A 20,935-nucleotide genomic window follows, 5' to 3' on the forward strand; every position below is an offset into this window, starting at 1 on the left:
TGAGTTGGAATGTTTAGTGTTGAGAGAAAACATAGACATTGTGCGAATTTCAGAAATTCGGTGGAACGAGGAGAATCAGTGGGACACGGTGATTCCTGGATATAAGTTATACCGGAAGGATAGAGTGGGAAGGGTTGGAGGTGAGGTGGCTCTGTATGTCAGAGAGGGCATACCGTCCAGTAAGACTGAAGTCAGAGAATTAGACTCCCTTATAAAAATGCTTTGGGTTGAAATAGAGGGCCCAAAAGTTAATTTAACTATGGGAGTTTGTTATCGCCCACCAAATCAAAAGACAGAGGACAACTATAATATGACGGAAGGCTTAAAGATGGTGGCTAGACGAAAAAACTGTGTCGTCATAGGTGATTTTAACTACCCGCAGATTGATTGAATCCCAGCTGCAAATACAAGTTGATGGGGTGTGAACTGGCAGACTGACCAAGAGAGAGATCTTGGGGTCATGGTAGATAACTCACTGAAAATGTCAAGACAGTGTGCGATTGCAATAAAAAAGGCCAACGCCATGCTGGGTATTATTACGAAGGGAATTGAAAACAAATCAGCCAGTATCATAATGCCCCTGTATAAATCGATGGTGCGGTCTCATTTGGAATACTGTGTGCGATTCTGGTCACCGCACCTCAAAAAGGATATTATAGCATTGGAAAAAGTGCAGAAAAAGGCAACTAGAATGATTACAGGTTTGGAACACTTTCCCTATGAAGGTTAAAACGCTTGGGGCTCTTTAACTTGGAGAAACGTCAACTGCGGGATGACATGATAGGGGTTTACAAGATAATGCATGGGATGGAGAAGGTAGAGAAAGAAGTACTTTTCTCCCTTTCTCATAATACAAGAACTCATGGGCATTCAATGAAATTGCTGAGCAGTTGGGTTAGAACTGATAAAAGGAGGTACTTCTTCACCCAAAGGGTGATTAACATGTGGAATTCACTGCCACAGGAGGTGGTGGCAGCTACAAGCATAGCCAGCTTCAAGGGGGGGGGGGTTAGATAAAAATATGGAGCAGAGGTCCATCAGTGGCTATTAGCCACAGTGTGTGTGTGTGTGTATATATATATAAATTTTTGGGCCACTGTGTGATAGTGTTGGACTGGATGGGCCATTGGCCTGATCCAACATGGCTTCTCTTATGTTCTTATGCATGCTAGTGCACGTTCAGGTAGGTCATTTCAGAGCAACTGTACACAAGAGCTGGCCGCTCAAGTTAACAACTCTGTCCCTTAAAACATATAGGAAGCAAATAGCGAACGTTGTTCCTATGGCTTGATTTTTCATGTACCACCTAGGGGTCATGCCAGTGTCTTGTCCCACAGTGCTGTTCCACTGGAAAGTTTAGTGCTTGGTTGGTGGATATAGGCTGGTGTCTAAATTTTGCAGCCCAAGGCTTAAAAATCAGGGCTCTAACTGGTAACGAACACCTATAAACTGGTAATGCTTTTCTATTTAGCCCTTTAGATTTGCTCTTTATGAAGACAATAGGCACATCTGGTGTGAGAACTGAAATTCAGTAAACTCAGGCGGGCAGCACATTAGTCATCCATGCGGTTTTCATACAGCCAACTACAGATGTGTAGCTCTGTTAGCAAAACTACTGCCCAGACTCTTCAAGTTTACACCACAGTAAATGTGCTTCCCTTCAAAGTGTAAAAAGACTGGGGTTTTTTGCGGGGGGGGGGGGGGTTGGAGATGTATGTGGGGACATGGTATGCACAGGTGTTGCTTGGCAACAAATACATGAATGAGCCTTCAACAACCCAACATCCTGAACCAAAGTTCTGTATCACCTTGATCAGTGCGTTTTAGCAGAGTATGTTTACCCCATCAATGCATATCAAGTAATGAACAAACCTTAAAATTATGTTCACAACACTAACTAGGAAGCACAACGGTGCCCCATTTCTGCACAGAGGCACATCTATAATTACTCCCAAGAGTCAAGCTGTAGGTTCCCAACATCAGAACAGGAAGGGCCTTTTATTCTTTCATTGACTGTGTATCTTAGGAATAGTTAACTAGCAGAATGTACTCAGTCACATGCATTATTTCATGAATGTTCGAGTCTGGATATAAAAGTAATAAATCAGAGGAACACCGAGGCTGACATAACTATATCTGCACACCGAGATGACAACGTATTATGCACTCTGTAATATAGAGAATCATTGCATTACTATAGTATAGCTCTACACATTTTTGAAAGTGCTGTTTTCCACATTACTTTAAAAAGTTACTAGCCAGAAGCTCACTAAAATATAACTAATTGAAGAGATGCTGGACATCATAACAGAGTAGGCATCAAGCAGAGTGGGGCAAAATTTCAAAGGGACAGCACCCAGCTAAGAGGCCAATGAACTTCTGCGTTGAATTAGAATAATAAATGAACTATAGGTGTCACAAACCTATTTCACAGTCAGTATCCCCCAGCTGCTCCCACTCTGTTCTGCCTCTCAGGGTTCAACCTTGCAAGCTGGTTGAGAACCAAAGAGATCCATTGTTTAAAACTTTTCCTTGCTATTTCCCTGGAGAATAAGGACCTGCTTCCCCTCATGGTTTGGGTTCATCAGTATAAGCTGTCAGGAGCAAAATGAATTATTTTGATCTTGGCCCCCTCTGCAAACCACAAATCTGTGTGCATGTGTCCTTTACATGAAAAAAATGTGTGGGCATCTTCCTATTAGTGTTTGCGCCCCCTTGCTAGTGGTGTCCTTCAACACCAGCTCTGTCTAGATCAGAGGTGGGGAACCTTTGTCCCAAGGGCCGTATGCGGCCCTCGAGGTCACTTGATGTGGCCTTCGGGGATTGCTGGGCTGAACTGAGCCATGTGGCAGCGTCTCTGGGGCTGGCTAGCAAGGATCATGGGGCCCAGCTGCGCTGTGCAGCAGCTTCCCCAGGGCCAGGCAGGAATCACAGGGCCCAGATGTACTGTGTGGCAGCCTCCCTGGGGCCTGGCTGGCAGGCCACAATTGCAGGGCCTGGAAAAGTTACTGCTACAGTTCAGTTTGCACTTGATTATCCCAGATAGTGTGGCCTAATAGGCTAATGAGTGTGTGACCTAATATGCTACTGAGTTCCTGCTGGGCTTTTTCTACAGAAAAACTCTGGACCTATGTATTTGCCTAGGGCAGCAGGCCGGATGTGTGTGCGCGTGCCAGATGAGGTTCTCCCCACATGACTTCAGATAGAAAAAACAATTATTTGTATTAATTTTGCCAGCCTGATTAGTTTTTGCCAGCTTGAATCGTTGGCGGAGCACTTTTTTTTAAGGTGATAATTTTTTACAGCCTGCGAATGATGTTATAAATATCCATATGGCCCTTGGCAGAAAAAAGGTTCCCCACCCCTGGTCTAGATCATCAGCAGAATTAGATAAAACATAGCTAAAATTCTTTTTCAAGCAGTCTGCAGAACTCACGACTCTGGATGTAAGGGGACCTCATTAAAAATATATCCTAGAAAGCACAGATACTTGGAAACAATTTGTAAGTGAATAAAAATAAAGGAATAATCTGTAAATGAGTAGAATCTAAGGCAGAATGCTTAGAAAAACAGAAAAAGTAAATTGCTACCTAATTTTTACTTATAGCCTCTATATTCCCCTTCCTGGGAATGGGTCCAAGTCCAGCATCCTGATACAGAACTGCAATCCAGGCTAACATAATTATGGACTTCCTTGCCAACCTGACAGGTCCTTCCTTGAATCAACCAGAAGTTTTGGTGCAGGCTCAAAGTTTCCCTCCAAGCCAACTCTTGACTCATCACTCCAAAAGTAATGATTAAAGGAGCTTAGCCTGCCAAAAGAAACACCTGTAAGTAAGGGTTTCTTTCTTGATAGCTTGGCCAAATGGTAAAAATTGATATCTGGACTCCACCTTTTCCCAGCTGAACCAATCATAACTGTCCATCCCTACTTGGAATGTAACTTCAGGATTTCATTGCACCACTCCAGTGGGCAAGCCTGTGTAATTCTACAAGGATATGTACCCTTTCCAAACAATAGCTATTTAAGTTTACAGACTATTTATAAAATATTAAAGAAAGCCAGATGACATTAAGAAAAAAAATTTATTCCAGATTTGAGATACAATCTCCAATAAGCAACCATGTATATTTTTAAAGATACAATAAAGAGTCTCAAGATTGGAAGGCAAACATCTGGAGTGAGACAGTGCTCCATTCCAGTTGCCCTCATGCAGGAAGGGAAAAAAAGATGGGACATTTCATAACGATGTACAAAAGTATACTGAAGAGGTATGTGGTATTTGACAGGCACTTTCAGCAGCGTAAAAAACACAGGAAATGTTTTAAGCGGTTCTTTTTTTTGGTAACAGATCAAGTCATAAGGCATCAAAGTAGTCTTGGATGATTCGGTGATTAAAGGCACCACTGGATCATTGGAGTGCTACAAATTCATAGCCTGCAAAGTAAAAAGCAGTTTAGTTTTTTTCCACAGGAAATCCAACTATTTAGCTATCGCTTCTAGTTAGATGGATGGCGGGGGCTGTACGTGCAGGGCATCTTAGCTCTTCTAGATAAAAGTTTTATATTAACAAGCCCAGTAGATCTAATTGATTTAGGCAGGATGCTTGCTTTCAACACTTCTCCCTGAATCCCCATCATAGAGTGATAATGCTGTTATAAATTCATTCAAAACAGGCAACCAGAGTCCACCGGCATTTTTACAGCAAAGTCAGAGTGGCGCAGAGTGGTAAAGCAGCAGTACTGTGGTCTGAACTCTCTGCTCACGACCTGAGTTCGATTCCGGCGGAAGCTGGATTCAGGTAGCCAGCCCAAGGTTGAGTCAGCCTTCCATCCCTCCGAGGTCGGTAAAATGAGTACCCAGCTTGCTGCGGGAAAGTGTAGATGACTGGGGAAGGCAGTGGCAAACCGCCCCGTAAAAAGTCTGCCATGAAAACGTGAAAGCAACGTCACCCCAGAGTCGGAAACGACTGGTGCTTGCACAGGGGACCTTTCCTTTCCCAGAACTGAGTAGAAAGTGGAAACTGAACATCTAGTACCAGAGTATCACTTTCAACTAAGACTGCTAAGATACTGTCTCCCCAAGTTAAGTTCTAGTCTCCTGGTCTATCGAAGACATGCCAGCCCTTCCACTTACAAGTCAAGTTTGTTATCTGGCAGGAAGCACTGCAAAAAATTAAGGTAGGGTCATTGCTTTGTTGCCCTTGAAGCCTCACCACAGCAAATGCAGAACCACTTCTGCCTTTCATTCTTAAAGAAGAAGAATTGCAGATTTATACCCTGCCCTTCTCTCTGAATCAGACTCAGAGCGGCTTACAATCTCCTATATCAGGGGTGGCCAATGGTGGCTCTCCAGATTTTTTTTTGCCTACAACTCCCATCAGCTCCAGCCAGCATGGCCAATAGCTGGAGAGCTACCGTTGGCCACCCCTGTCCTATATCTTCTCCCCCCACAACAGACACCCTGTGAGGTGGGTGGGGCTTGAGAGGGCTCTTTCAAGGCCAACCTCTGCCAGAGCTATGGCTGACCCAAGGCCATGCCAGCAGGTGCAAGTGGAGGAGTGGGGAATCAAACCTGGTTCTCCCAGATAAGAGTCCGCACACTTAACCACTACATCAAACTAGCACCAAATACACCTACATCTCAAAAACTAGGGCCCTTAACAGAAGACAGTTTTACCATATAAGTCATTATATAAAGGTGATTCACCTTTTTAAAAAGGCAGGGTAGTTAAGGGAAATCAGATCTACAACATGAGGCAGGCACAGGCTTTTTGAATTTCTGACCATCATTACAGAAATCAGATTACTAACACTGGCCACTGTTGTAATTGTTTGCATTTATACAAGCGTCTCAATTTTGAGCCCAACATACTGAGATTTCCCTGATGCCTTATTTGCAACATGCTTCCCATCCAGCAGCATCCAGAGACTATGCTAGAGCTGAAATAGTATACATTCTTATTCAGTGCATTTCTTGTACAAGGTGCTTTATTTGCACACCTGTCTTGTCCACTAAGAAACACAGGCACTATAAACCATAGCATTAATTTATGTGATATGCTTGCTTTAACTTCAGGAAAGAGCATGACAGCACCTAGATGGATATTGCGGTCTTCTTGCTTAGAAATAATTGCAACTTACTTCAAGGAAGCAGACAGCTATTTTTCTAGACAGAAGGCTGCCGGTTTTTGCACTTGTGGTAAGCCCTATACTTCAATTATCTCAGCCCACACATCACAGTTTTCCTATGCTAATTTGAAGCGCAGAGCTCATCAACAGCCCCTTCAAGAAAAGGGACCATGTTATTAGTAGGCTTGTATAACAACCTGTAACTAGAATGTCTGTTCTTAAGTGAAGACGGGACAGATGATTTATAAGAAGAGGTTAGTATTAGGACCATGAACTCTTAAAGGTAAAGGTAGTCCCCTGTGCAAGGTCGTTTCTGACTCTGGAGTGATGCCGCATCACGACATTTTCACGGCAGACTTTTTAACAGGGTGGTTTGCCATTGCCTTCCCCAGTCATCTACACTTTACCCCCAGCAAGCTGGGCACTCATTTTACCAATCTTGGAAGGATGGAAGGCTGAGTCAACCTTGAGCTGGCTACCTGAACCCAACTTCCGCTTTAGATTTTATTGGTCAAACTCAGATCATGAGCAGAGCTTGAACTGCAATACTGCAGCTTACCACTCTGCTCCACAGGGCTGTGATGGACTCTTAGAGGCTCTGAAAAATCTATTATAGGGGCTGTACTCGTGGATACAGAATGATATAATAATGCATCTTAAGCAGAATCCTTGTGATTAAAAGTGATTATATTTGAAAAACGCTAACTGAAAAGATGTAAGTGTGCTTGCAATTAGTATTAATTTCTAACACTGGCCATTGATCCTTATCTCCCTTCTCTTGCAGACCTATTCTCATGTTCTCTCAGCCAGTTATCACAACTTTACAAATTCTTTGAACATGCTTAAAATTAGTTGATCACTTATACCAAGCCCATCAAAGCAGTCTATAAAACAATTCGGTTCGCACAGGTTTTATTTTTGCAGTCTTCTGCAACAAAAATGGATTTGGTTTCCTCTTGTGAATCAGACATCTTAAACTCAAAATGCCAATACATGGTACGTGATTAAAAAGTTCTCAGAAGTCAAGAATATTTACCCACTGTAGAAGTGGATATCGTCAATGCCAGTGAAGGTTAAGATACCAGATCACGTCACTTTTTAGCTGTGGTCCAAATAGGGGGTTGAGCTGAGCCAGGATTGCAATCAGCCAACTACAAGACAAAAACACACTGTTCAGGGAATAGATTCACAGCTAGGATTCTACAAGATATTGCAAGAAGAGAGACAGAATGATTACAACTAAATAAAGCTTACTGTCCAAACAAAATGCTTTCAAAATTAAATTTCCACAAGCAGCACATGTGCTTAGACCTTTCTGTATATCTCTCCAAGTGCGAAGCACAGTGGATCTAAAAATTGCCTCATTTCATTTCAGAAGATTTTCATGTTTCAGTCTAACTGTGGAACCTCCATTTAACTTAAAAAAAAAATGTTCTGGGGCACGTGGTGAAATCCAAGGCCAACATTTCTTCTAACATAACTCTTCAAAAAGGCAACCATAGGAACACAATACATACCTTTGTAGTCTTATTCACTACAACCATAATTCATGCTGTTCTAGTTTTAGCTTCTGCTGTCTTTAGCTTATGGTGTCTTGCTTTGTGGATGTATAAATGTACAGATTTTAGCATGTAACATTTCTAATCTACATGAGTGGTTTTATACCTTAGCACCAAAGAGATTCACTGTGGGGGGGGGGGGGGGGGAAGGACCTGTCTTTTACCTATCTCACACATCACCATTTATCAGTTCATACACAAAAGGTTTAAATGTCCTGACTACATGTGTACATTTGTTGTTGTTCAGTCACACAGCCGAGTCCAACTCTTTGCGACCCCATGGACCAAGTCATGCCAGGCCCTCCTGTCTTCCATCAAATTCCTGTCTGCTCAAATTCCTGTTTGTTACATCAGTAACACTGTCCAGCCATCTCATCATTTGCTGTCCCCCCTTTTTTAATGGGGATAAATGTAAAGTTCTGCATTTAGGTAGAAAAAATCCAATGCATGGTTATAGGAGGGGGGAGACTTGTCTTAGCAGTAGTATGTGTGAAAAGGATCTAGGGGTCTTAGTGGATCATACGCTGAACATGAGTCAACAGTGTGATGCGGTGGCTAAAAAGGCAAATGCAATTTTGGGCTCTAGCAACAGAACTATAGTATCCGGATCACGTGATGTGATGGTATTGCTTTACTCTGCTCTGGAAAGACCTCACCTGGAGTATTGTGTTCAGTTTTGGGCACCACATTTTAAGAAGGCTAAAGACAAGCTAGAACGAGTCCAGAGGAGGGCGACGAAGATGGTGAGGGATCTGGAGACCAAGTCCTATGAGGAAAGGTTGAAGGAGCTGGGCATGTTTAGCCTGGAGAGGTGATATGATCACCATCTTCCAGGACTTGAAGGGCTGTCATATACAGGATGGTGTGGAATTATTTTCTGTGGCCCCGGAAGGTAGGACCAGAACCAATGGGTTGAAATTAAATCAAAAGAGTTTCTGGCTCAACATTAAGAAGAACTTCCTGACCATTAGAGCGATTCCTCAGTGGAACAGGCTTCCTCGGGTGGTGGGCTCTCCTTTCTTGGAGATTTTTAAACAGAGGCTAGATGCCCATCTGACAGCAATGAAGATCCTGTGAATTTAGGGGGGAGGTGTTTGTGAGTTTCTTGCATTGTGCAGGGGGTTGGACTAGAGGTCCCTTCCAACTCTATGATGATTCTTTTGCCTTCTGTCTTTCCCAGCATCAGGATCTTCTCCAGTGAGTGCTCCCTTCCCATTTAGTGGCCAAAGTATTTGAGCTTCAGCATCTGACCTTTCAGGGAACAGTCTGGGTTGATTTCCCTTAGAACTGACTGATTTGATATTCTTGCAGTCCAAGGGACTCTCAAGATTTTTCTCAAGAACATGTACATACCCTAGTACAAAAAATCTGCTAACCTGTGTATACAATAAACTGAGTCAGACCACTGATCTATCAAGGTCAGTCTGTCTGATACTGGCTTCCTATAGTCTCAGGTAAAGGTCTGTCACCAAGTCATTTTAACTGGAGATACCAGGCATGTGCTTAGACCTTCCACATCCAAAGCAGAAGTGCTACCACTGAACTGCAACTTATCGCTAGAAAAAGACACACTGTGTGGAGTGTGCGCGCGCGCATGGGGAACAGATAAAGGAAACATTTGTATAATGCATTTAGTTAACAACTGAAAATACAAGAGGAATCTTAAGGATCCCTTTAAAATTGTAGAGTTACAGCTAAGCTAAAGGCTCACTATACAAAACATTTTGTAAACACACAGGCATATCTAACTGCTATTTCTAGAATGCTTTGGAAGGAGAAAGAGCCAGCAGCTCTGCAATGGGAGCTGCTACAAATGCAGAATGCTTAGGCAGTCATGGAAAATTCCACACAAATCTGAATGCTTGGAGCAGAGAATGAAACACAGGTCAGCTAAACAGCCAGCTACAGCAGTCACAGACAGGAGATACGGGATTAGTCCTCTTTAGATTTTACTGGTCAGATTTTTCTGTTGCTTTTTAAATTTCTGATAAGAAACGTTTGCTAACAAAAGCAAGAACAAATGTGTAATAGCTTCTAGAACTCTCAGTATAAAACTAATTTTTTCAACAACTGGTGCTGGGTGGCACCTTTTTTAATCCCAGTAGCATTTCCCTTGGAAATGATCTCTACACATATTTAAACTCATGCTTTGAGCCCAGTTACTGTATTTGGGGCATCTAATCCTAGAAGCATTTCTAAGGGGAATGTACATATTTAAACCGATGCTTGGAGCTCAACTGCTGTATTTGGGTACCCAGACTAGACAGTAATAATGAATAGCTTTTCATCTTCCCATAAGCCAAAGGGCGTCATCACAATTGCTTGGACAGGACCTGGCACTTATAGACCAGGGGTGGCCAACGGTAGCTCTCCAGATGTTTTTTGCCTACAACTCCCATCAGCCCCAGCCATTGGCCATGTTTTCCAGTGGTTCTTGTACTGGCTGACAGGCTTTACTGTAATAAGCAACATCCAGGAGATTTGGTTGCATTACATAGCACAACTGAATTTACAAGGGAAGAAGGCAAAGATCAACAGTCCCAAGCCTGTTACAAGCACTCAAGTGTATTATGTATAACATTCAAGGTTTCTATGGGAGATATGTGAGTATGCAACATAATTTTTTTTTTTTAAGAATTAGAAAAGCTATAGAATTGGGGGTGATGATGTTGCATGACTTATGGATGGCCCTTTGGTACCTTCTTGCAATACAGTATTAGCAGTGCTATCCCAAGAAAAGTTACTTCAGTCTAAACCCATTGATTTCAATGAGCTTGGACTGTGGTAACATTGCTTAGGATTGCACTACAAGTTACCTAAATAGTTCATCTGTGATTAGGTCTTATAAAGAACCTGAGATTTTAGTTTACCTAAACAGTAAATTGCCTATCAACATGACAAAGGGCACTCTGACTCTCAAAAATGTATACCCTGAAACTCCTGCTGTTCTCTAAGGTGTTAATGGATTTGAATCCAACAGTCTATCATACAGCAATATAAACATACACCTGCTATAAGAAAATGATCAATCACTTCCTACATTGACGCTCTCCAGTGAAGTCTCACTGTTAATATTTTGTTGTTCAAGGGCAGGTTATGATGTTCCTTTAGTCCCCAGACACACAAAGTCACTGGTGCATGTTCTACAGATCATGGAGAACCACATTTACCATTTTCATTAGCAAGGGAACTACTTAATTATGGGACCCCTGGGCACCACCCCAAATACAACACTGAGTTATGTTGGGTTGTCCTTTTAATTACCAAATCACCTCCAAATATCTAGGACTGTTTTACCCTACTAATGGAAGTTTTGTTTTATGCACAAGCATTCAATAGTGATATTCCCCATGTAATCTCTTTATTCAACCGAATACGCTAATCCAGCTCAGTCTTGATACAACTGTCACAGGCAAGTTGTATTTAAAAATTTTTTAAAAGTGTTATCTTGGGCCCGTAGTAATGATGAAATTAATCAGTTTCTAAAGAAACTGTCCTGAGAGAGCCAGTTTGGTGTAGTGGTTAAGTGTGCGGACTCTTATCTGGGAGAACCAGGTTTGATTCCCCACTCCTCCACTTGCACCTGCTGGAATGGCCTTGGGTCAGCCATAGCTCTGGCAGAGGTTGTCCTTGAAAGGGCAGCTGCTGTGAGAGCCCTCTCCAGCCCCACCCACCTCACAGGGTGTCTGTTGTGGGGGAGGAAGGGAAAGGAGATTGTGAGCCGCTCTGAGACTCTTCGGAGTGGAGGGCGGGATATAAATCCAATATCTTCTTCTTCTTCCTGAAACCTGGGGTAGGAGTCATGAGGAAATGTGCTCAGAAAAGCCTCAAATGGCATGTCAAAGAGCCAAATGTGGCACCCTGAAACTCTGAGTATCATTGCATTAAAGTAAGACTACTCCCAGCATAAATCAGAACTACCTCCTCTACTAGCCCTGTCATCTGAACACTTAGCAGATGAAGGACACATGCGCCCCTAAGCCATAAATGGGTGCTTTGGGTGGCAAGCACAGGACAGTTTCAGGCAATCAGCTGTCATCTTTCTTCCTGCAGTTTTTAGGCAGATTTACCACGGCATCTGCCAGCATTCTTCTCATCATTCTTCTAGTTGCTAATATTCAACACATATAACTTCTAAGATGTCCAGGTAATTAAACAGATTCTTTCAGGTTCTGACTCAATCACTTTTTGAATGACAGACTATTAGCTTTCTGAACAAATAAATGTTCAGAAACAGCCAGGAGAATAATTGACTTATGTGTCTGTGAAGAGTTCCTTGCACCAATGTGCTCCTAGGCCTTTCAACATTGTCCTTACATTTCAGACCAAGAACTGTGGTAAATACAGCTAGAAGTGTATTTCATGCCATGGGTATGTTTCAGTACATAGTAGCTACTGAAACTGATCTTGTTGGAATATTAGTAAAGAAAGTATGCAATGCTATTAATAGTTAGCACCCACATTCTGAATTATTAACTTCCTTGTGAGGCTGAGGCTCTGAAAACCAATAACAGATCAATGAGGAAACAACCACAAACTTGTGATTTCTCCTCAACTGCTGCGGAAAAAGTTTCAAACCCCTCCCCTGCCCACAATTTATAGTGTGGCTATAGCTGGCTATATAACAGCACCACCACCAACTAAATCATATTCAGAATACAAAACCTGTGTTTGCACTATGTCCAGAATTAACAATGCTATTTAAACTACTCATTGCTGTTTGGACACCGTATTTCCAACCAGCAAGATTATTTGGATCAAGACGAAAGGCTTATTATTAAACCCAGTCGTATCGACACACTTGTGGAATCATACCGTTTACGACTGCATTCTAAATATATTTTACAAGACTAGCATTTACTCATCTAAACAGAAAGACAAAACACTCAGCAGATGTCTATTACGCAGAATCTGTACAGGAACAAATTAGATTTCCCTACCACACGCCACTGTGGTTCTTCCTATGAAATATGTGGCTGAATCAAGTGAAAGAGGAGATATTTAACTCTGAAGAGCAGGTGAGAGAACTACTGTGGAGCTCTTGAACTTTGACTACTAACCCCAATTCACCAAAAGATGTGCCATGCTATTGCCGCTGCTTCCACAAATCGTTTCACCATTTTTTTATGAACAGCCAGAGTCAAAAGAGCCAAGATATTTAGAAGCTTTCAAGAAGATTCACTCCTATATTGAGAGTTGTCAGTCTGCTAGCATTATCTGCTGCAGGCAAATTTAAACAGCATAATCAACATGCCTGCCCTAGAGCTAATTCATGACCAAGAATTAGCTTATGATAGAATTAAAACATCTAGGCCAACAGTCTTTATGCAGCAGTGATATTTTAGTTACAGATGGAACTATCTAGCCATGTCAGATATAGAAACTGATGTGATTTACACACATAGATACTACTGAAGAAGTGCAGCATAGTATTTAGTCTTTGGGTACTTAAGCCTACAGGTCAGCTGACCTGAAAATGCACCCCACATCCTCATCTCATTAAGTGGCATACTCACTGGAGGGGACCTTGCAGTGCTCTCAACTAGAACCAAGCAAAGGCCACATATATTCTATGTGCCAGTTTGGTGTAGTGGTTAAGTGTGCGAACTCTTATCTGGAAGAACCGGGTTTGATTCCCCACTTCTCCACTTTCACCTGCTAGCATGGCCTTGGGTCAGCCATAACTCTGGCAGAGGTTGTCCTTGAAAGGGCAGCTGCTGTGAGAGCCCTCGCCAGCCCCACCCACCTCACAGGGTGTCTGTTGTGGGGGAGGAAGGGAAAGGAGATTGTGAGCCGCTCTGAGACTCTTCGAAGTGGAGGGCGGGATATAAATCCAATATCTTCTTCTTCATCATCTTATATGATTCTGCCTATACTTCAGGGTGCAGACTTGGATCCAGGGACAGGGTTTTAGGCTCCCAGGGGAAGCAAGAAAATCATGCCCCTTGGGCAAAAACCCGGATACCTGTGGAAGTGCCAGCCTGGATCCAAGCCACAGTCATCACTCTGTACTAAGAGCACTGATTTGCTCTGAGCGTTTTCAACACAAAGCCTCGTTCATGATGCACTTAGCTCTAACAGTATGACTGAATGCACAGCTGGGCTGTCACAACATCCTCTCCTCCTGGGGTGGCTAATGGTAGCTCTCCAGATGTTTTTTTGCCTACAACTCCCATCAGCCCCAGCCAGCATAGCCAATGGCTGGGGCTGATGGGAGTTGTAGGCAAAAAAAAAACCATCTGGAGACCTACCGTTGGCCACCCCTGCGTCTCCTCCACTGCAGCTAGTCCATATTATGGTTTTATAGTCACAGGAAGCCTTCCACAAGCAGGGTCTCAGGGTTGGTGTACCTCAGTACTCTTCCTTATTCTCATGCCACCACAACTCCTCCTTACCAACACATGTCTCCTCAGCCCTACAGATCACTTGCTGCTTATTTACTAGGACTTTTAAAAGCAAGGCATTTGAGAGGACAAAAGACTAGTCTCACTACTGGATAGCGGAAGAAAAATATCCAACAAGAAGCAGAACAGCTGTTTACGTACATAAATCGGTGCTTTAAATAAATGCAGCAAAGACATCTTAGTTTAGCAAATTTTAAAAGTCATCCGGGTCACAATAAGGACCTGGTGTGTTGAACCATAAACAAGCAAGATGTACTTGCATAAAACTCGGTTGCCCCAACACAAAGCCAAAACAGAGGCCCCTGCCTGACCTAGGCTAATCCAGACTATGGCAAACCAGATCTTGTTTGAACGTATTAACTGTAAACTATTAACTATGCTCAAAACTAAAGTTCATATAGGCAACAATGAAGGCAAATCGGCAATACAAGCAGAGAATTCACCAGAATCTTATTTCCTGCTCCCCCTCTATTTCCCTTCCCTGAAAATCTCTATAACCTCTCCCCTTTTTCCTGCTTCCTCCCCCTGGCAGTGAAAACTCTGCCCCAGATGCATGATGGAGGGACGGTGGCTCAGTGGTAGAGTATCTGCTTGGGAAGCAGAAGGTCCCAGGTTCAATCCCTGGCATCTCCAAAAAAAGGGTCCAGGCAAATAGGTGTGAAAAACCTCAGCTTGAGACCCTGGAGAGCCGCTGCCAGTCTGAGAAGACAATACTGACTTTGATGGACCAAGGGTCTGATTCAGTATAAGGCAGCTTCATATATGTTCATATGATGCCAGCTGTTGGGGGCCAAGTTGCACTGTGGGTACTCACAAGTATTTGAGGGGGGGTAGCACTTCATTTTTCCTATATCCCCCTCTCCACAATGAGGGGCCAATGAGAGCAATAGTTTCTTAAGCCTACACATGCTCTTTTATAATCATGGGAGATTTTACCCCAATCATTTTTTCCTGAAGATTTCAGATTTTTCTATAAACCTGGGGCTTTTAGGTTTTTTACGAAGACCTGACTTGACTGTTCATGGCCCCAGTCTCCAGATTTAAGTATTTACTGATAGGTTCATGTTGAAAATTAGGTACACAATTAAGTTTTGTGCCTTGCAACAATAAAATAAAGTTTAATCTGACTGAGCAAGTTTCTTTAACAACCTAGAGAAGCCTGAGGCTGGCAAACCTGAGCCAGAAGTCTTGCTATATTTTTAGAATTTATTGTTAGATGTCATATAATAATAATCCACAAGCACACGCAATACATTGAAAGATTCAGGTCTAAAGTAGGAGTACAGGACCTTAAATGACTGCAACCCATTTCCTAGAAATTCTCTATTTAGGGAATTTTGAAAGTTAGACAGTGCAGCCAAATAAAAATACATGCATCAGTTACAAAGTTCTTAACACGACAAAATATTAGACAGATCCACAGATGTCAATTACTGCATCATGACGGACAAACACATGAAGGTTTCTGAAATAAACCCTTAATAGAAAAACCTGAAGCAGTCAGAAGCAATCTAGGGACAAATGGCTGGGTCAAGTACAGATCTTTTCAGCTTTCCCTCCCCCAAGCAGCCTTTCTGACCCTGTGGTTCCCAGGGCTGCACGAACCACATGAAACCATGCAGATCCAGAGGCTTGCAGTGGGTGTGGAGAAGGGATAAAACTGTTCTCTAATTTCTGTCTTATCAGTGGAGTCTTGCTCATGGAAGAGGCAAGAGGGAGCAATTCTGCCCTCCCCCCCACATATAGTGCAGCCTCTTGACCCATGTGGACTTCTGAGGGAGGGGGAAACTGAAAAGACCAGCAGCTGTCAGCACTTTTTGCTGATAAGCTGTGAGATACAACCCAATGACTATTAGAAGCAAGAGTATCAGAAGAAGCTGCAGGCTAAGAATCCTTAAAGATTCACGTGTTATTCCCATCAATTATGGCATTAGGTCTAAGTACGGAGGATTTCCCCCAAGTATACGCTCAAACCACTCTAGTCTGGTAACATCACAAATCTGGCCATGACTCAAATGAAAGGAGAAATGTTGATACTTACAAGAGGTAGCAGCAAACAGAACAGGTCACCAGCATTGTGTTGATAACACTACAGGAGAAAGCAAGGAGAAAGTGGTGACAAAACTGAAGAAACGTTTACATACTAGCACTGGACAGCACACAAGACCATTTCTTAACCTCTATCAGGTACAGATTGAGGATGATCCAATATAAATGTTAAACAGAATTTACTTATCATTTCAGCATGCTCAAATACATTCTCAGTAATCCTAACAACCAATAGGTAAGGTTGGTGAGTATTATCTCCATGTTTGAGGTAAGAGACTGAAGCTGAGAAACAGTTGGCCTGAAGTGAACTCATGGGACAGACTGTCAGGGTTCACAACACTTTCTTGGGCACTACAATACTGTGTTTGAAAAAAACAGAACTCACAACTACAGTTTCTTAAGCAATACCTGCAACTACTCCTACAACTTCATATAGCCCATGATCATACCACTGAAATGGGGCATGTGGTACTTTGGCTGAGAAGACACTAACTGTAGAATCACCTTTTCCCTCTTGGAGGAGGAGGAAGTAGTAGTACCACCACCTATGAGCTGCAGAAACAGGCTTGAGAAACGTAAATTAGCCATACTTGATGAACTCTCCAAAGCCAGAACAAGAGTCAGGTCAGAGTATTAACACCTTGTTTTTCCTGGGCTAGAAGAGAATAAATTGCTCAGAATAAGATCACACAAGAACACTTAATTTATAAAGGCCACAGAATTCAGTTGCCTTGGAAAATAATTCTGATGTTCTTTCTCACTGGTTAACACAACTGAATTTCAAAGCTACTACACTATTACCCAATTTACTATCTGTAAGCCAGGAAAAAAAATAACTTATAAACTGTACAGGCGGCAGTGGTGTCCATCCAGGTCAGGGCAAAGCAAATAAACAACGGTTTATTCAGTTCTAAGTTAATTTAAAGATTACTGCTACAAATCAAGCCCTGTTTGAAACATAAATGGTATACTGTCCTAGTTTTTAAAGTTGATATCTCTTGGTATAATACTTAAATATGGTGTACTGAATAGTAATTAACTCTTATAAGGATTCTGACATATTTTAATGGTGCACTTAGCTTTCCCAGCGTTTGAAAGATTCAAGACAAATGATCAAGCACCATAGTTTTGAAGATAACTATTTTATACAAAATATTGAGGAACAAGGCTACTAGATCTTATACAAAGAAGACAAATAATACTTAAAACCATTCATTTTAGGTTATATCAAGTGATTTCTGGTATTCAACAATGCAAGGAGGTCCTGTACAGTTAGAACATGAAGGTGAGAAAAGACACTGCTGGTAGTCATGTGAATGTTTAGCACCAGGATTAAAATCGCCAGAATGCAAATGGATGTCACAGTGAGGGTGACACTATAAAGAGTGATCTAGATGGAACGTTTTCACACAGAAAGCCACAAATAATACTACTAAGGCACAGTGGAGAATCCAGTTATCAGACAGTTTCACTGGGAGTTACCCATCGAACGGCCTCCTGATTAGAAGGAAAAAGTTACACACTGAGCCCGTCAGGAAACAGAAGTTATCACAAGACTGTGACACGGCTATCTTCCATCACATCTTACCGAGCTAGACCACAAGAGTATCTTAAGTACTTCTACTCGGAAAAAAAAAAGACACTTCATCAGATACCCTACCCAACAGATGCCCACCTGAAACAGAATGCACGCAACGAGCACGCAGTGCGTATTCTAGCTATCTGCAATGCACACCACACACGCAAATTCTACTCCCAGGACAACTCCAAGCACGACGGCTTTGAGCTAACATTCTTCACGCAGAGCGGTAAGAGCTACCTAGAACCCGGACGAGGGTGAGAAAAAAGAGAACCTCGCGTTGCCGTAAGAAAGGAGAATTCCGAATGAGGAACTACAGATTAAACGGAATCAACAAACCCCAAAATAAGGGAGACTCACAGCTAGACTACGAAGGGGGGGGGGGGTGGGCAGCAAGTTATGCAAAAACATCGTTTCAGGTCGTTCTCAATGGTTTTTTCAAACCCAAACGACGGAGACCAACGAATCCTACGAGGCAGCAAAACAAAGCGGAGCTATCGACAGTTCCCACTGCGGGCAACCAGGCCCTTCCTTGTGGAGACGCATCCCTCCTTCCCTTCCTTCCTTGCCGCCACCGCTTCTCCTCCCGTCACTTACCCTCGATTAGGCCCTTTAGGCACGAACCACGGGAGGACGCCACCGACCACCCCCCAGAAAACGCTCATGACGATGATAGGCACCGCAAGGCCCCCGTACGCCATATCTGCGTCCTTCTTACTAGGCCAGCTGCAGCCACTACAATGGCCGACTCCTATTCCGCCCTGCGAGCCACGCCCCCTCGAAAGCTTACCCAATCGCCGTCCCCGCAGCGGAGGCAGGTGGGCAGCCTTCCTCCAATCCCCTTTCGACGGTGAGCAAATTCGAGGCGGAGCTAGAACCCGGGGCGGGTGCGCATGCGTGCTGTTTTATTAGCGATGCGACAGGATACTTCGTACCTTGAGAGTTGTTACGGAACGCGGAGCAACTGCACGTCCTGGGCGCTTGTTTTGTTGCATTTGTGCAAATAGATGTCCTTTTTCCAACAAGCGGTTTCCCGTATTGGCACTTTCTCTCTTGAGCGGGGCTTCGGTGGGTGGGATGTCTGCCTGCGCTCCGAATTCCATTGGAAAGAATGGAGCGTACTCTTAGGACCCGCTGGTAAATATGCCTTATATAAGGGCAAATCCATAGGCCTTTCCCTCCAACAGCCCATTTCACACCAGCTGCCTGGAGGTCCGGTAAAGAAAGCACAGAGGACAAGACCTTCCTCTTAACCTCCTAACATAAGGAAGGTTAGCATAGTACATATTGTAGTAAGTTTTATGTGTTTGTATGTATTTTATATATTGTGTGTATATATATATATATATATATATATATATATATAGTATTGTATAATTATAATTATTAATCTATCATGAATGTATTTAAATGGATTCTGTTGGTTTTTATGTTGTAAGCCGCTCTGAGCGGGTAGGGCGGGATATAAATCGAATAAAATAAATAAATAAATAAATGAGTATTCAGAGTTATTGCCTCTAACTACGGAAGGTTCCCTCCATTAAGACAGATACAAGAGGACAGCCATGTTTGGTCTGAAGCAATAGAACAAAAGTTTGAGGCGAGCGGCACCTTTAAAACCAACCAAGTTTTATTCTGGGTATTATAAATTTTGGTCTTAAAGGTGGCATTAAGCCTCAGATTTTGTTCTCTTACTTCAGATTAACAGGCTACCCGCCCGAATCTATAAAAAAAACCAGTTCAATGCATCATCAGTGACTTCTGGATGAGAGTTCTCTTTTACGGGGCGGGGGAGGGCTTTTCTTGCACACAGCCTCCCATCAAACTCTTCACCCACAGGAATTCATTTAATCAGGGCTTTTTGTGAAGAGAAAGTCCAGCAGGCACTCTTTTGCATATTAGGCTACACACCCTGATGTAACCAAGGGCTTTTTTTGGTAGAAAATAGCCTAGCACACTTATTTGAATATTAGGCCACACCCCTGCTGCCAAGCTAGCCGGAACTGCATTCCTGTGTGTTCCTGCTCAAAAAAATCCCTGTATTTAATTTTTTTTAAAAATTGACACTGGTACCAGAGTTTGCAATAAACCCAAATGCCAACTTCACTGCCACTTACACCCAAACAACAGTCACTGGACCTAACATCAACTACACCATCACAGGCAGATTCTCTTGCTTATTTTCAAACAGTGTATATGCCATTAAACACCAACAATGCCCTTCAGTTTTCTACAAAAGGCAAACAGGTCAACCCCTAGGCCAAAGGATAAATGGACACAAATATAACCCCAAGAAATACTAATTTAAGAAACCTACAGAACATTTCAACCTCTCAAGGCACTCAGTGGGTGACCTCAAAGTAGCTGCTCTATTGCAAAGGAATTTCAGAAACTGACTGGAACAGGAGATTGTTGAGTTCGCAAGTCAGAGCTCATTTTGTAGCAGGAGCTCCTTTGCACGTTAGGCCACACACCCGATTTAGCCAATCCTCTTTAATGTGATCCATCTTGTTTTCCCCACACTTGTAGGACACCCCCCTTTGCAGAAGTCTGCACAGTTCTCCCTTTAATGTTTTCCCATGAAAGAATTCGTGTGCTTATTGGTTCTCCCTTTAATAATGTTTTCCATCAATTTATCTAGGACAAATTATAGGCCAGGTATTTGAATAGGGCACTTTCACAAGCACTTCACAACTGGAATTTACTGTATGGAATGACAAAATCCACTTGCAAATGATCACTAATGTGGATTGAATTTTGTGTATGTAAGCACCTTGTGTCACTTCTTTGGGTCCCTTTAAAAAACATCACCTACTAATCCTCTTGGCAAGGCAGCCAATTTTAGTAACAATTTGCAGACAACATTCTTACTAGAAGATCAACAGCTTTGCATGTGAGTGCACTAAGAAGCAAGACTATTGTGTCCAGACCTGGTAATTAGTTCAGATTTTGCAAATTCCTTATTTCATGAACTTCCTTAACTGTAATACCCATTAACTTTCAAGGGTGCCAAATTTTAGTATTATGGGAGGGAGAAAAAAAATCTGCCTTCTTCTCTACCCTGTGCATTTCAAACTGCCACGTGACCCCCTCCAAAATCCCTCCTTGCCTTAAATGCGATTCGTTTTGAACGTTCCCCCATGTACAACTCATTGCCAATAGAAAATTAGCACATAAAGGCAAAAGCATCTGTCCCTTTGTTATGTTTATTA

General features: G+C 42.6%; 1 protein-coding gene across 2 annotated transcripts; it reads right to left on the reverse strand.

The window, feature by feature from the left end:
• Positions 1 to 4,067: 4,067 nt before the first annotated feature.
• On the reverse strand, positions 4,068 to 18,495 carry ATP6V0E1 (ATPase H+ transporting V0 subunit e1). Of its 2 annotated transcripts, none has more exons than XM_060240579.1 (4): positions 18,321 to 18,495; positions 16,137 to 16,184; positions 7,169 to 7,283; positions 4,068 to 4,438 (listed from the first exon to the last, which is right to left on the reverse strand). In XM_060240579.1, the coding sequence occupies exons 1-3, from the start codon at positions 18,422 to 18,424 to the stop codon at positions 7,190 to 7,192; spliced, it is 246 nt and encodes an 81-aa protein (XP_060096562.1). In that variant the 5' UTR covers positions 18,425 to 18,495; the 3' UTR covers positions 4,068 to 4,438; positions 7,169 to 7,189. The 2 variants fall into 2 exon arrangements, with proteins under 2 accessions (XP_060096562.1, XP_060096563.1); XM_060240580.1 differs by having other exon boundaries at positions 7,173 to 7,283; positions 18,321 to 18,486.
• Between the last annotated feature and the right edge of the window lie 2,440 nt (positions 18,496 to 20,935).

The sequence above is a fragment of the Heteronotia binoei genome, chromosome 5 (assembly GCF_032191835.1).
Source record: "Heteronotia binoei isolate CCM8104 ecotype False Entrance Well chromosome 5, APGP_CSIRO_Hbin_v1, whole genome shotgun sequence".
Classification (NCBI taxonomy): Eukaryota; Metazoa; Chordata; class Lepidosauria; order Squamata; family Gekkonidae; genus Heteronotia; species Heteronotia binoei.